Source organism: Argentina silus, assembly GCF_951799395.1.
Source record: "Argentina silus genome assembly, chromosome: 3".
Lineage (NCBI taxonomy): Eukaryota > Metazoa > Chordata > Actinopteri > Argentiniformes > Argentinidae > Argentina > Argentina silus.
The window spans coordinates 6979794-6997470 of record NC_139657.1 but is presented as its reverse complement, the minus strand read 5'-3'; the positions used below and the strand labels follow the sequence as shown (position 1 = coordinate 6997470).

Sequence of the window (17677 nt, the reverse complement as noted above, 5' to 3'; positions counted from 1 at the left end):
GGTTTAACTGTACCAAGACATCAGGAACAGAACTTTGTCATTTTTGAATGACTGTAGCTAGCTAGTTATGTTGTATGTTGTGAGCTAACTGGTTAGTGGTGGAACTGTGTGGTTTAGCAAGCTTGCTATGCTAGTTAGCTGTAGTAGTATTCTAGTGTGATTTGTAATGCGTTTGATGATGGTTTTTGAGTGTATGATAGTGAATTAAATGTTCTTTTGTCCAATGTCAAATGCAACTGAAATTGTTCAAATCAATTTTCATTTAATTTCGATGCTTCCCTGTATTTTTTGAGATTAAGGGACTGCAAAAAACTCTACAAATATTAGTGATTTCATTATGTATGAATGATTTATAATAGGCTCATAAATTAACGTTATTATAAGGTATTACCGACATTCTACTCATGTAAGGAAACTGGGCGGAGGCAAATACGTGAGGTACTGTAAATAAAAATAAATTTTAAAAAGATACAGATGGGGATTGGCACAAGAGAGCGAGAGAGAGAGAGAGAGAGAGAGCAATAAAAGAAAGAGAGATGTAGACAGTCGACAGAAGCTCTTGCTGTGAGGGACGTGGCTGGCAGGGCGAGCGAGCATTTTGACACCTCGTCACGGTCTGCCATGACACTGACACATCACAGGAGAAGGAGCAAGGAGGAAGAGGGGGGAGTGTGGGGGTCCTATCAGAGCCCACAGACTCACAGGCCTGGCATCCTGGTATGTGGAAGATGGAAGACAGAGGATGCCCCCACCAGCAGGGCAATCAAGCTCAACAGATGGCGCCAGCGTCTGCGAGAGCCTTAGACCAACCGTACAAACCAGCCCAGCTATACAGAAGGCTTGGTGACGGAGACGCGCAGGACATAGCTATGTGAGCACACAAGAACGGGGTGCACGTGGGTTGGTGTGTGGGTGCATATATTTGTGTGTAGGAGTTTGAAAGCAACATACATGAAATTAAGGGTGAAAAAAGCTAATACATTTCCTGATTATTTACAATTTTTCCAATGATACCTGATACCTGCAATAATTTTTCCAATAATTGACTTTAATTTCATTTTACATTTAACATGTAACTGCCATTCACGGATGAGTGTTGTGCGTGTATAAGTGGATAAGCATTACAGTTGTTGGTGTGCATATAAGTTAGAGTGTTAATGTGTCCTCTGTATGTAACAGAGGGTAAATGAAGTTTAGAGAATTCCAGACGGTTGCATGTAAGCTAAATCACAAATCATAGTAAATATAGCTGTGAACAGCCATGCCCGGGGTCTACGCTATGGCACAAAAGGTTAAAAGGTTAATAGTGCCACCCTGTGGTCAAACACAACCATATTCTAGGGGTTAGGTGAACACATACTGTACCCCTGCCCATCTATCAGGGTGTGATCAATATGTGATATACACATATGTGCTTATATCTCACATGGTCAGATCATCAGATCAGAATATGATTGCACTGTCTTGAGAGTTTTAAATATACGTTTGTCAACTTTGGTAGTGATGCACCCCACCATGTCTGATTTCTAAGCATGTAAGTTATTGGACACACCCTCATTTACCAGCCATGTTGTTTGAGCTGCTTAGCTGAATGGTCTTTCCATGTAAAATGTTTCATTAGATTAGCTTAAACAACATGGCCGATATAAGCCTTAACTCTGAATAGCACCCCCCTTTGGTCAAACACTACCATTGAGAAATGAATAATAATATTACCGGCGTGGCTATAGACCTTTGGCGCAGCTTGTCCAGCTTACGTACACACGTCATCCGGTCATAGTGCTTCACGCTACTCAGCTGTTTACAGTGTGTGGAAAGAGAGGCGGGTCATTGTGGAAAGCTGAGTTGAGTGAGAAAATCAAGCAAGTCCCTATGTCTGCTCAAACAACATAAAAAAATACATATTTATGTGATATTAATATGAAATATTAACAGAGGTGGTACTGGCCTTGATGCAGCTATTCAGAGTGCACCATGCATACCCTTAGCTGTTGATGAATCTACAGATATAACTGATAATGTCCAGCATTTGGTGTATGTTAGATTTTTCCACAAAGAGAAGAAAGAACTGAGAAGAGGACCTGTTAGGTGTAACACCACTTGAGGCACATACAAGAGGAGAGGACATATACAAGACCAGAAAGGAGATGCTGAGAAAGAGGGGGATAGATCTGAAACAAGTGGTCTCACTCACCACAGATGGAGCCCCTGCCATGGTAGGAAGAGAGAGAGGAGCTGTGGCACGGATGAAATAGGACAACCCTGATCTCATAGCTTACCACTGTATCATCAGTCAGTTCTGTGCCCCAATCTGTCAGAAGAGTATGCTGACGTGATGAATACAATGATGTAACTCATCAACTTCCTCAGAGCATCCTCATCCCATCAACAACGCCTGCTGAGAGGATTCCTGAAAGAAGTTGATGGAAATGCCGACGACTTACTACAACACAGTTTTTACTTTTTTGGTAGACATCACATCACACCTTAATGAACTAAATTTAAAGCAACAGGGCAAGAAGAACTCTGTTTGTGATTTGATGACAGCTCCTTCCAGAGGAAACTGGAAGTGTTCAAGGAAGATCTTCAAGGAGACTGTGAACACTTCCCAAATGTGTAGGAACAGATTCAGGGAGAGAGAGATGTTTCTGCTCATGTTGACTTCATAGACAAGCTGATTGGAAACTTCAGAAAACGCTTTGACAGCAGCTCCTCCTGCTCATTCAGAATCCATTCCTCATCACAGATGTCAGAGGATTTTCAAAGGAGGTGACACATACCTTCAACTGGGCACATGCTGGATCTCTCCAGAAGGAACTAATTTACCTGCAAGCAAATTTTGCACTAAGAGAGCATTTTGGGCTAACTGACCCTGACACTTTCTGGCTAAAGACTGTGTCTGAGACTGTTTTCACTGGTCTAACCAAAGTAGCACTGTACACCTTGACCATGTTTGGCTCCACGTATACCTGTGAGACAGATTATATATTTTTTTATAAAAAATAAATATCATCGGTGAGTCTAGAACGGTACTTATCATATTTGTTAAAAAATAAAAGCACTTTGTTTAAAAAACAGACACTGATTTTTTGTGTTAAAATTTGTGATACACTTTTAGTCATGATTAGGTTGCTTATTTATTTTATTTCATGTTTAATGTGTCTGTATTGAAAATGTGCAATAAATATTGTTGTACTACTTTGTTTGTTAGCTATACAGACATACAATAACTACATATACCCCTGAATCATAGCGCAAGTTAGACATTTGAATGGTTCGGACCTTTGCTGGGCGGAAATTTGAGTCACTGGACCTCTTTGATTTCTAATTGGGTACCCCTGCTCTAGGGTGTTAGAAATGTAAGAGTTTTTTTAATTCCCCTTCCCCTTTTCCCTCGCATAATACATTGTATATGATTGTCTGGTGTCTGGTGTATTGGTTTCTCTTGCCCAAGTTTCATGAAGGCGTGAACACCCGAACCTGCGTTTGATAATTTAATTGGTTCTGAAAGTCATTATTTCTAGTCGTATATTTACCCCCCCAACTTTGTATCTCAACAACACATGGCCTGACAGTAGATGAAAAGCCTTCAAAGATTCCCATCTTGCCTCTGTAGTAACTGTTCAGCAATGCCTCGTCTAACAAATCATTGGGGAAAAGTCTTTATAATCCTGATTGTATTTAATACACGTCAACAACAAAACTAAGTATACAATATAACCAAATAGAAAGAAGAAGATTGAATGGAATGGGGATAGAGCACTGGAGATTTCAACATTTACATGGAATGCTTGTACAGTATGTGGGGGTTGTTCAAAAGCATCAGTGGGCTATTGAAGGTTCTATGTCAGATTTGCCTAATCTAAATATTGTTCTTTCTTCTCAAAGATAATAATGCACAAAAAGAATTAGGGCTGCATCAATTAAAGGCTAGTCTATAAGAATGAGTTTTAAAAGAAGAGATTTAAAAGAAAATACTGATCTTGCTAGCCTAATATCCTCTGGCAGGCAAAGATGAGATGAATGCATGGATGATTTTTTCAAGGAAATGTTTCTCAAATTATAAAAACATGACTGTACAACTGTTTGGATTTGGTTTGGTTGGTGGTTTATTAAATTGGTATGATCAATTGTATCAAAAGCTGATACAAGGATCAAGGACAATTAAAATGGAACACTGACCTGAATCATCTGCTAAAAGTTGGTCGTTTGTGACTTTAAGTAGAGCAGTGTCAGTGCTATGACAGGTGAAAACCTGATTGGAACTTTTCAAATAAAACATTTATATTCAGATAGTTAGTCAGTTGATTATAGACAACCTTCTCTAAAACTTTGGATAAAAAAGGGAGTTTAAAAATTAGTCTATAATTGTTTAAAACTGATGGGTCCAGATTTGGCTTTTTAAGAAGCGGTTGGACAAGAGCATGCTTAAAGTAAGGTGGTACTGATAGCGAAAATGCTGGGGCAGACCGTTACGTCCTTTAGTAGTCTAGTAGGGACAATATCTAGGGGACAAAAAGAGTATTTAATGTGTGATACAATCTTTATACGGGTTAAATATGATACAGGAACAAATTAATCCAGGTTTGCCTCCAATTGGTAAGTAACAGTCAGGTCATTACATTTACATTTACATTCATGGCATTTAGCAGACACAAAGCGACTTACAACAAATACATTTGTTTAAGTAAGTGAATCATTTACGTATCCATCAGGCATCATAAGATAAAGTAATCAATGCTTGGACCAGGGGCCATAGGCAGTCACAATGCTAGAAGAAGGAATTATTATTATTATTATTATTATTATTAATATTCTTATTACAATATATATATATATATATATATATATATATATATATATATATATATATATATATATATATATATTATTTTTTATTTTTTTATTAACAGGAGAGAAACTTGTAGTGTCTTAAGACCGTTAAGATGTAGCCTGAAGAGATGGGTCTTCAATCTACAGCAGAAGATTGGCAGTGACTCTGCAGTCATGACAGCAGTGGGAAGCTCGTTCCACCAGTGGGACGCCAGCACAGTGAAAAGCCGTGACTGGTCATATGTGGGAAAGATGATCTGGTCTCTGATAATTACAATTTTCTTAATAATGAATTGCAAGAAGTATTCAGTTACAGTATTCTTGGATTATGAGTATTCTTGGATTATGAGAGTTCTCGGAGATCAGATTACAGAAATACTTTTCTCACTTTCTTTACAGAAGCATTCAATTCCTTCATCAGATCCTTCAAACAAATGTGGAAAAGGCCTTCCATTTTCTTTAAGCCTTTCCCGCGGCTGCTTTCATTTAGCCAGGGAGTGGCTCTGTCAAACCCTTTTTTTGTGGTCTTAAAGGGAGCCACAGCATCTGGGGTTACCTGATGCCTACTATTAAATCTAACAGATCAACAGTCTGACAGGAGGGAACAGAAGCTGTTGAAGCGGCAATACTGTTCGAAAAGGCCTCTGAAAATGTATTGGCTCTAGCAGGGTTAAGGAGGCAAGAGCAAACAGGAATATCCTGGATGGTGGGCGCCGTGGGCAAAATTACATTAAAGAGAATAGCTTTATGGTCAAACACAGTAAGACAAGAGGACATCACTAGATCAAGGGTCTGACCTTTAATTTAAGCATTTTAGGGGCAACAAACGTGGACATTCAAATCCCCTAATATACAAACTCTGTCATAATTGGGCATGATGAGGGACAACAGCTCAGAAAACTCTCAAATGAACTCCCTATTCGCTTCTGGAGGTCTGTATAGTAAGACACAAAGCAACGAGACACCTCTATTGATTGTGAAGCAGAGCGATTCAAATGAGGAGAAGTTACCAAAAGAAATAGGGGAGCATTTGAAATCACTTTTGTGGATGACTGCTACTCTACCACCACGGCCAGACAGCCTGGGTTGATGAAAGTGAGAGAAAATCGGGGGGAGTGGCTTTGACTGGAATGATGATGTCACCCTGGCTCAACCATGTCTCTTTAACCATAAACAAAGGTCTAGATTGTGAAAAGTAATGAAATCGTGGCAGATAAATGACTTGTTTGATTCATTCAGAAGACCAAAATTGACAGCTTTAGTTGAAGTAGTGATAGGCTGTAAAGGCAAATAAGGTAAAACAACCAAATTATTCATATTGGCTGTAGCAGGTCTGGACTGGTCTTGTTTTCACAGTAGGAAATTGTAGTATCAATAGAGACAGTACTACCGGATCCACTGGTATGCACTGTGTCGTTAAAATCATGAATGGGGGGACAGTAGTTCAATCAGAAGCATTTCTTACCATACAAACGTGTCATTGTGCTTTATTCTGTTGACGTGAAAGGACGTTTTGCAGAAGTCTTTCCAGCCTACTGGAAAAAAACAACTTCCGGCAAGATGTTCTAGTTAAATGGAGATTGTCTATTGAGATAAAGCCATGCATCTGTGGATTATTTATTGATGAATGCACATAATGTTGGTGCCAAAATTAAAAAAAACAAATCCACAGACGTAATTTGTTGTGTTGAAATTATTGGATACCTACACAACTTTGGAAATATGTTTTGTCACTGCTTTATTTTTTAGTCACCCATTTGTTTGAGCATTGTTTGAGCATTTACTCTTCAAATCTTTAGCCATGTTTACAAATCATTTTGCATTTATTAAAATAATGGTTTACAAAGACAAGTCAATCTGTGTTTGTGTGTGGATAGTAAATTATGTTTGCGTTTTTTGTTTATGAATCATGGTACACATTTATGAGTGGTACTCTATCTATTTACAATAATATCTCCATAAAATAACCCCTAAGTACCTTTTTTCTAAGAGTGTAGTGTGTTTATGATCAGCAACACGTTCACTAACGCCACATGCTGTTAAAGACAGGACGTTGACGAATGGCTACTACTGGGCCCAGTGGCTTCCTGTGCCTCTCTCCCTTAACTGCCAAACTGGTTTTCCCAGAATGCATTTTTACATCCTGTCCTGTTTCCCCTTCAGCACTCCCCAGACTACAATGAACCCCGATAGGGCCTGGGGGACTACACGGGCTATGAACATTAACCAATGGAGTGAGTCCATTATCTGAGACGGGGGTGGGAGAGAAAACAAACTCTGTCCAATAAAAAGGGATGTGGTATGTGCAGTGAAACCAAAACACTTCCAACTCTGCATGGCGTGGGCGTCGTGGAGCAGCTGTCAGGCAAAGATGAAAATTGGAACGATCCATTTTAGTTTGATCAGGCTGGCTCATATTATAGTCTCACTGCGCACTGCTCCTACAGGATGCATATTACTGAAAGATCTGTTTGTTGTTGCTGGACAGTAGACAAGCAAGAGGGACACCATTTTGAGGTTTAATTTTTTCTTCAGAGGTGGTCATCTTCAACTATCAGTACACCATATTCTTATGCTACTTAATTGATTTCCACACTGTTTAATCTTAACATTTAGAAATTATAATTCCTCCTTTCATGTTATGTCTCCTTTCTTCTGTGTGCATAAATGAATAGGAAAGTAAGGACGGGGTAATATTTCATAATTCATTGAAAATGAGGGGGATTTAAAACCATCTCCATTTTTATACAACGCCAGCTGCTGTGGCAATGGAGGAGAAAAGAGATGTGTATTGGGCTTCATTATGATTCCAGCCGGACACATTTGTCAGGGATTATCTCCCAATGTCCAACATTTAATTACTGATGGGCCGCTGCGCAGGGCATCCCTCGGTACCCCGCTGGCAGTCACTAGCTAAGCTGGCGTGTTGGCTGCAGCTGGCACCTCTGGGGTGCCTGCCTGGTGGTGGTACTGTGGCCTCGATCTGCCACCCGCCCTTCCACCACCACACCGGGACATTGCCAGCTGCCCATTGGACCGAAGGGCCCAGCCCTAATGTCATCGAAGCTTGCAGTGATCTGCCCAGTATGGCAGATGTACGACTACATTACCACTAGCACAGACACATTTTCCATGATCGCGAGCAGTGATCTTGGCAATATGGCAGACACAAACAATCAATCACATTCATCATAGCACATACATGTACTGTGCAAGTACATGTCTTCATATATTTTGTCATGTATTGTTTGAAAATATACCCCATTGATTTGCTTCAATGCTCAGATGAAATGTTTTTTTGCCAAGGCCATAGTTTTCAGTTGTGCTATTTGTTCTGTCGTTAGAATCTGAGTCATTCCAATAATTTAATAATTCCCCTTTGCTTCTCCCATCTTTATGCCTCTTAACCCTATTTGGGCTGCAGCCATTAGAGAATGAATGCATTAATCAAATAAAGTGTTCTGAGATTTTCTTTTCTTTCACTCATTGATATTCACATAACGATCTACACGTATAAAACGGGAATGCATGTTTGTGAGTGTCTGAGTGTGTCCAAGTGTGTGTATATTTCTGTTAGCAAGCACATTTCAATCAAGGTAAAGTCAATTTTGAGTAAAGCAGTTAATTTAGCTCGTGGATTGATTTGTGCATGGAAAGCACTTCTTTTTCATTTGTGGGTTGAGCAACAGAGTGTAGCTCTGACTATAGCCCACATGCACACACGCACACGCACACGCACACACACACACACACACACACACACACACACACTCACACACTCACACACTCACACACTCACACACTCACACACTCACACTCACAGTCATAGTCATAATAAGTTTACTGGGTCACATTTATCTTACAGGCATAGTCTTAATGTAAGCAGAATACATAATGAGAAGAATGTGGAATTTAGTGGTAAATAAAATACACACTCTTCTTGATAAATAAATCACAAGTGTCACAATCACAACATTTGATTTCCAGCTGCTACAGTACATTATTCATGATCTACTCTCGAAGGATGCTGCTCTTCGGAGGGCAAGTGTCCTTCAACATACACAGACATGATGGTATTTCCACACCATTGATTTGCCAAAACGAATGAAGTGACATTGAAGCACTCCAAGTTGACCTTCAGGAGGATGTCCTTGCTCCTCTGTCTGTGTGCACTAACAGTGGTTCAAATACAGTGTCCCTTTGCATCGTCTGAAATCTGTGACTTTGGAGACAAATGAGTTAATATCTTGAGCCATCCATCTGTCTCCTTCTCCCCACCATCCAATGTTGCTCTCATCCATCTACACTGGGTCAGTGAAGTGGCTGTATGAAAAGGTCAACGACTCGACCCTGGAAATACCCTTGTGTCCTTAGACATCCCTCTGCCCTGCCTGACAGCGGAGTTAGAACTGCCCTTTTTTATGCCCACAGAGGGTGGGTGTGAATGCAAGTGTGTGCACGTGTGTGCATGTGTGTGCACGTGTGTGTGGTGGGTGGGTTGAGGATGACTGACATTTCTGTTCTGGAAGCAGGCGGATGTACTGTATCATGCCCATGTCAGCCCAGTCCATTAACAAGATCAGGAACACAGTGGAGCATAAATGCACGTACTGTAGACTGACTGAGTTGATCACACCAATTATGCTACACCATCATTGTTAGCATTAGCATACTAATGTGACACCCTTGATCTCACCCACCTATTTAATATTATTGCTATAACCCTGCATACAAGGGAAACCATGTCAGGGTGACACATCACCAGTTAGTCAATAGTCATATTGCTTACAACTATGTGGCCTTTATACTCCATGATGCATGAATTACCTGCTAATTATTTTCCAAATAAGCACCAGCTTGTCAGTGGTAAACTCCTCTATTCTGGACTTCTCCCAACTAATGAATGTGTTTACCTGGCAGTGTGCAACATCTACTGTAGAAGTAATGTCCAGTCCATTAAATGCAGCCTTTTTTCATACTCATGTACAAGCCCCCTAATAGGGCGTCATTCATCATGTTTACACATTTAATTAGGGGGCATTAGTGTGTTGAGCAACTCATTATTTTGTCAACGTGTCTCAAGTTATGCTGCGGATGCTTTGTGTCTCCATATTGGAAGTCAAAGTCTCAATATTGTACAGTTCTGGTTATAAAGAGCCAGGCAGTGACTTTATTAGAACACTGCTGCAGTCCTGTCAAATCAACCGCTGCAGAGTGGATGCAACTGCAGAAGTGTTTCATCGCTTGGGTTCTTGTTACAGGATTGCGAATAAACTCTGTGCTCGGCGTGAAACAGAGCTGTAGCTTTACCACAGCAAGGCATGAAAACAAATGTAGCGTATCTTTTTTAGGCCCAGAACTCTACAGTATATTCTAGATGAGAGAGCCTCTCCGGTGTCACAACCATGTAAGATAGCCTATACCTTAAAGGTGCCTATACTGTACCTTAAAAGTGTGGAGGGGAGGCCACTGCTTGCCGTTACCCACATGCAAACGTTGCTTCTCATCCGTCTTGCGTGTGCACGGCCCGCCCCGTCTGTCGGACTCAGATGCGCCAGCTGTTAAGACTCCTCGCCGTCTGTCATTGGCTCAGCCTTGTCCACCTGCCACACCGCCTGTGAGTGACAGGGAGAACACAGATGAGGAAAAAAACACTTAACGACAACAAACACCAACTGGGACTTTTACAGACAGCATTTACATATCAAGTGTATTAATCGCACAGTGTGACAGGCAAAACATTATGGGAAAGACAGGGACCCAACTATTTTTTCGTCAAAGCAGTCAACGAGTCAGGTTTGACACTGCAATGTGAAGATTGCAATGTGGAGATGTAATTCATCAATAACACGCTGTGGCCTTGTGTGGTGTGAAGAGACAAATTATATACTTTTCAGCTGACTTTAATAGAAAATCACATGGGAGCGAACGATTCAACTGTGGAACACTTCTTATGTTCACCACAGACAATTAAATGAAAGGTGTGGAAAAACGCCTTTGTAACAGGGCCTTGCACGCTAGGAGAGTGGGTGCTCTTCTTCATTTGTAGGGAACATTTTCACCACTGCAGAGACTTGAAATGAGAGACCAAGTACTCGTTTGAGCAGTTCATTGTCGTGTAGGTCTTCAGGGCTTGAATATTTAAACATACACTCTTTCAGATGTGCCGGCAGCTTTGGGCATGTTATTAGTACTGTATATTACAATACAATGTTCTAAAGTTACCCTGAACATGAAAACCGAGACAAAATCAAATAAAGCATATAAATAAATATAATAAATAAACTATTAATATACTGTAGCACATTTTAATAGCACCTCCCTCCCTATGGCTGTGCAGCTCAAGCATCAGACAGTTTCCATCTGTAAAATAAAGGTGTTTTCTATTATGTATAAACCAACACATAAGCATGAAAATGTACAAATAAACAAAAACAAATTAATACATGATTTAGTCTATTAAGCCAAAATCCTCTGGTTGATTTTTGGTTCCCTTGACTGGACATGTAGAAGCCACACATGCATCCTTACAGGCATCTACTGTACTGTGTGAGTTGAGGGGACATAGATTAGCTGCACTTGTGAGTTGTGTGCCATTCTCCCTCTTAATCAGAGACAGCATCAGACAGTGCCTTAGAGATGAAAAGAAACCGGAGTGTACAAGAACATGCACACGCACATGCACGCACGTGCGCACACATCTTCACTGTCTGTCTGTCTGTCTCTATTTCTCTCACACACATAAACGTGTGCACACACACACACACACACACACACACACACACTAACACACTCTTTGGTTTGGCCTCTCAGCCGTGACATTAAGACAGCACTACAAATGAAATCTTTTCACTCTAATAACAGCCTCCCATGCACTCAAATGTCCCATGTCTCAAATCAGCTCCATCTGGCAAGCAGAGCGAGCAGAGTCATGTAAGGCAGGCAGGCAGGCCCAAGACTGTATCAATGTTTCTTATCCCCACTCCCTGCATTCCATGTAATCGCCACATCGCACCATCAAAGTGAACAAGCCCCAGCATAGCTTCCCTATCTGTAGCAGTGCAGAAGCCAACATTCAAACTACCACTCTTGTGCTTTGCAACACTCTGACATTGCTACAGTCATAGCTGAAGAGGTCAATCCTCATCTTAGCAGAGTGGCTACTAAGGCTTAATGCTTGGTATGGTATTTATTATATTTTGATAATGTTCAATATTTACGGGTGGATTTAAGGTCAGCACTGTGGCCATTTCACAAAAGCGAAAATTTGCCAAGATAGCTTGAAACCAGACATGTTTTTCTCATTTGTGAGGAATTCATCGGAGATAAGAACTACTGTAGGTTTTTCTTTAATGGTTGGTCACCTCCCCTGGTGGCTTAGTGGCTGTGTTTGACGGTAGGATTGTCATATTAGACGTGATAGAGCCAATGTTCCAAAAGTGCTAAAGACCAAAGCGTATCAGTTTGGTCTGCTTATAATGACTCTCTGTGCGGAGTTCACACAGGTGTCAAGGAGTTAGACCTTTCACCGCTGAGGTATGAGGACGCACTCGACTGACTGCTGTCTGGCGAAAAATGGACTACCAAGGCTCAAATTGCAAAGGTAACAGGTTTCGAAACGACACCATGGTGCAAAGAAGTGACACACAGTTCACCGGACAACTGGGCTCTGATGACCGCAGGGTCTGACCGTGCCATAACCTGTGACAGTGTCAGAGTGACAGCACCAGATGTGTGGTCAATGTTCACGGTTCTCTCATGACTTGGAACCCCGACAAGGGCAACCAAGAACCCGACCTTACACCTGGGGAATGGAGAGGAGGGCAAAAGATCCTGGAATTGCTGCATCTTCAGCTTTTCATGACCATCCATCATGTAGTAATGTGCGGTCAGATGTGCAGATATCTTTGTAACTTTCTCTTAGTAGTTTTGACAGTAGTGATTAGTTCTAAGTGGTCCGTCTGTGAAATCTGCAATTTGAGGCACAATACGTAACATGCCACATTATGCCTCTCTGAGATATTGCAAAATTCTGCGTGCACCTGGTGTGTGTGTGGCATGTGTAAGACTGTCCTAGTGCTGACCTTCAGGGATCTGCTTTTGGCTCTCGAGCGCTAATCGTAGAACCAGTGGCTGAAATTATACAAATGTCATGTTGCATATCTTTAAAGGAGCAGAATGTAAGATTGTTGCTTTTTAAAAAGCTCTAAATGAAACAGCCAGTTATGCATTAGTGCGAGTCGGAGCTAGGACTAAAGAAAGTGGAGTGCTTCCTCTGAACCTACAGTATAGCACATGAAGGGCACTACTCTTTTATTTACACCTAATCCATTGTGATGGTGCTTTGCTTGTTCAAAGCTTTCCAAGGGTAAGTCATAATGCACAAACACAAGGGTTGATGCGGATGCAGATCGATCGTCTCACTGCAAAACTGCAACGATACGGAAATGCTGAGGTTCCCCTTAACACCTGAGCTAAGCAATAATCACCAAACACTTCTTCTGCCATACTGGTCAGTGTTCTTATCAGTCAATAAGCAAGTTGGTTTGAGAGTGTGTCTTATGACCAAACATCAGTCACCATTAGGACCTGGGTTCAAATAAGAGAGAGAGGAGATAGAGGGAGAGAGAGAAGAGAGAGGGAGAGAGAGAAGAGAGAGAGAGAGAGAGAGGAGAGAGAGAAGAGAGAGGGAGAGAGAGGAGAGAGAGAGAGAGAGGAGAGAGAGGGAGAGAGAGAAGAGAGAGGGAGAGAGAGAAGAGAGAGGGAGAGAGAGGAGAGAGAGAGAGAGAGGAGAGAGAGGGAGAGAGAGAAGAGAGAGGGAGAGAGAGAGAGAGAGAGGAGAGAGAGAGAGAGGAGAGAGAGGGAGAGAGAGAAGAGAGAGGGAGAGATAGAGAGAGAGAGAAGAGGGAGAGAGAGAAGAGAGAGAGAGAGAGAGAGAGAGAGAGAGAGAGCTTACTTTAAGCACTTTTCCCAGCTTGCCATTCAGCCTGTCTTCTGTTGCCCCCAATCTGCCTCCCCCTCCCCCCATACACAACCCACATGGGGAAAATGAGGGAGTGAGTGTTTGTGTGTGTGATGAAGACAGAGCGAAAAAGAGAGAGAGTGAGGAGAAAAAGGCTCTCCCATCCACTGTGGGCTCCTCTGTCCAAAGAGCAATTTTCTCTATATTATAAAGATGATGAGCCAGGGCCAGGGGTGAGAATCAATTGTTTCACTTCAATTGTTGGGAGGGGGGGTGAGAGAGAGAGAGAGAGAGAGAGAGAGAGAGAGAGAGAGAGAGAGAGAGAGAGAGAGAATGCCTGAGGGAAGAGTGATGGGTTGTACAAAACACCCTGCCTCAATCTCAACCCCCTCCTCCAGGGACACGAGAGGGAACAGGTCAGTCCTGTCTTCCTATGGGGTGCCAGGATAAGGCGATAGACAGAGGGAGAGAGGTCTGTACACTGCCTGCCCTATGTTGCCCCAGAAAGCACTGTAGTATTCCCATGGAGGGCAGACTAACCTGAGTTATGGGGCTGAATGAAATAAAGACGCAAAGGGCAGTCTGAATAACCCTGCCGCAATGAATAATCTCTTTGAGATGTGATATCAGGCAGTTCCTACAGCAGCCACGGTCGGGGTTAAATATTGCTGAAATAACCGTGGCTATATAATCATGCACAGTCATCTTTGTTGTAAGAAGTGGAGGGCCGCACCAATATACTTGCCGGACCAACCACCCCAACAAAACACATGCATGAACATGACCACAGATGTAATACACTCAGAACCAACCACCCCAACAAAACACATGCATGAACATGACCACAGATGTAATACAGTTAGCATCAAACAGGGACCAACATAACAGACACATAACAAACATTGTTGCGTTGAATGGACATTCACAATGGACATTCACAATTACTCACAATTCCCACAGGAGGAAGCGATGTGGTTTAACGTAGGCAATTTTGGTTCTTTTGTAATATCTCACTAACCAAAAATGGTTCTATAAATGCACAAACTTCATCTTTGTCAACGGTAGATATGAAAGGCTAGACCTGGTTTCACTACTGTATACTGTGCTGTTGAGTTAGAATGAACAAATCCCACTCAGGTTTATACAGTCACTGTTACTTTCACCTGTTCTTGCCCCTTTGATCATGTATTCACCAAGTATACCATGGCCTGTGTCTAGAGATTTAATTAAATCACTACACAGAGGAAACACATTTTTTTTCTAGCCACTATTCTGGAAAGAGCCCAAGCTATTCTGAAGGAAAGTTTGAAGAGCAAATGAGCTGTAGAGATTAGCAACTCACACATTTCCAAGCCAGGCATGCAGGGAACAGCCAGCGTGCTTTCATTCTTTACACTCCAACTCAACCTTCAACTCAACGTCTGAGGAACACATTGTACAATGAATGTGAGGAGTGAGGAGTGAGGAGTGGTTGGTGTGGTTGACCCAAAAGCCATTTGCACCATGAAACATTCCTCTGATTATCGCCATAAAAACATAAGTCCTCGTTTAATCAAATACAGCTAAAGCCATTACGGCCTTTCAATTAGTACATGAATGGCAGCTAAAAGGAGGGGCGGTGACCCTTATTACGTAAGGTGAAGCGACAGGCCTTGAGTCTCCTTTATCAATTCCTATCACAGCTGCAATGGAATTGAATTAGATGAATGCTGCACTCACAATGGCGTCGCCCAGGCAAGCCACAACAGCCTCTGTAAAGTCATCAGCCAGGCAGGTGACCTTGAAAGCGCACACTAGAAAGTAATGATGGAACATGCAGCACACTACTTCAATGGGAAAGAAAAAACTGAGGGAAAGAGACTGTTTGATCTCATGCCAAGGCAAGGATGTTTTGGAGATAGCTCCTCGGTGAAACCCGGGTGAGATGAACCTTGTCAAAGCGAGATTTGGCACATCCTATGTTTAGAGGGAGGGGTGAAGGATGGAGGTGAGAGTGCATTTAGACCCCCCACCCCCCGCTTTGCTGGGGAAGTTGGTGAGGAAGAGGAGGGTTGTCGCACAATTACTCCCCAGGTGCAGCTGCTAGAGAAACAGACACTGAAAAAGCCTCTCTGCCAGACTCTCCAGCTCAGATACAGACATCACTAATCTTCGACAGACGGTTTTGAAGTCTGACTTTATTTTTGTCACAGGCCACAAAAATCCTATTACCCAGAAACGAAATGAAACATCCACTACTCCTGTATTCTGCCTGCTCACTTCCCTCGTCCTCGGATACATGCAGTCTTAAGCCAAGTTTACACGGGATCCGTATGTCCGTCCAACTTCCGTGAACAGAATACACTGAAATGGATGAGAGTGCGCACACGGACAACGCACATTGGTGGAACGCTCAGAGAGGGTGTGCGTTCACTTTTACAATGTATACCAGGTCTGTTTTCAGAGCTTGAAACTGTGCTTGATTGAATTTGCCTGGCACAATTGTCAAAAAAATGCAAACCCTGCCCATCTGGCTCTTCGGGCAGGCACAAGCAAACGATTAAATTTTTTTTTTTAGATCTAGGTCTCCTTTATAGCATTCTTTTCAAATGAAGAAACACACTTCATTTGGTGAGGTTGATTAAAAAAGGTAGTCAACCTTAATGACGAAGAAGAGTTAGCAGCAACCCCACCCCCCCTACCCTCTTATTCAACATCTGATTCAGATGAAGCAGAGGATAATGTGTGTGTGTGTCACTTTTCAAAGTCTTTCGATTCATTTTCTATCTCTTTTTATCTCATCAATAAGGGTTCCTTCTCCCCTGTGATCGATGTCAGATATACTAAGGTAGCTGATGCAGAAAAAGCTCATCAAATTATACCCTGTCTTTCTGACAGGACGTCGGCATGAACTCAAGAATATACCTACTCCGCTATGCTTTAATTGATTTCTCCGGTCTGCCCTGACGTAGTATATTCATGTCAGATACTGGGGGAGATTTAGAGTGCTGCCAAGGAGTACCATCTAGGTGCACTTCATTGAATTACTGTCATAGAGTCTTTACTTAATTACCTCTCTGTAATAAAAAAATACACCCCCTCCCACCACCAGTCCTACGGTTTCTGAACCAGGAGAAAGAATTTATTTTTTTCTGAAACCACAAATACCTTGTTAAGTTGTTTTCCTCCTTTCTGAATCTCTGGCAGTCATTTTGCTAAGTGCAGCAACATCATCAGGAGCTGGCTAGACGTTCAGATTGTGTTGTACTACTGTAGTTCTTCATTCCTCCTGGCTTTTTCCAAGGTGGTGGTGGTGGTGGGGGGGTAATGGGTGGGTGGATAAACACAATCTTCCCTTCCTAACAAGGCCACCTGCCTATCATCGGCACACTGGAAAGCAGGGCAGAATGTAAGTAAATCCGTGGCCTCAGTGGAACGTCATGTGCTGTCTTATGTAATATTAATAGAGAAATTCAATCATAAAGAACTAAATAATACATACAATTCAACGCTGTCTACTGAGTCTGAGTCACCATGCAGACAGACACTTGCCTTTTGAAGGGCATAAAATGGGCCATTGAATATACAAGATAAGCTATCCCTGAAATGGTGAGCTTAAATTGCTGGCCATGATATTCGGTGCCATGCACACCTTATAAAAACGACAAAAACTTGAAGCTACATTGTACAACAAAGACAGTGTCAGAGAACTGCTACAGAATAGGCCTCCAGCACGACAAGACACAGGATGTCTACCCCATTGTAGCCATGAGATCAACATAACCCTTACTAAGTCAATAAAGTTGTATACAGTACAGTATACACATACTTAAAAAAACAAGGTGCCAACAACTCCAGCAAGTGTATTAATGTAATTGCGTTCAGAGGTGTTTTCAAGGTTTC

General features: G+C 41.9%; 1 protein-coding gene across 1 annotated transcript in view; it reads right to left on the bottom strand.

Annotated features, from left to right (window-relative positions):
* LOC310801683 (leucine-rich repeat and fibronectin type III domain-containing protein 1-like protein) overlaps positions 1 to 17677 on the bottom strand; it is a gene marked incomplete at its 3' end in the record, with an annotated part of 99549 nt that overhangs the window by 32828 nt on the left and 49044 nt on the right. Inside the window, exon 2 of the mRNA XM_083665761.1 lies at positions 10279 to 10448. Coding sequence (XP_083521887.1) covers positions 10279 to 10340 — 62 coding nt within the window. The 5' untranslated portion in view covers positions 10341 to 10448. The remainder of the gene's footprint in view (positions 1 to 10278; positions 10449 to 17677) is intronic.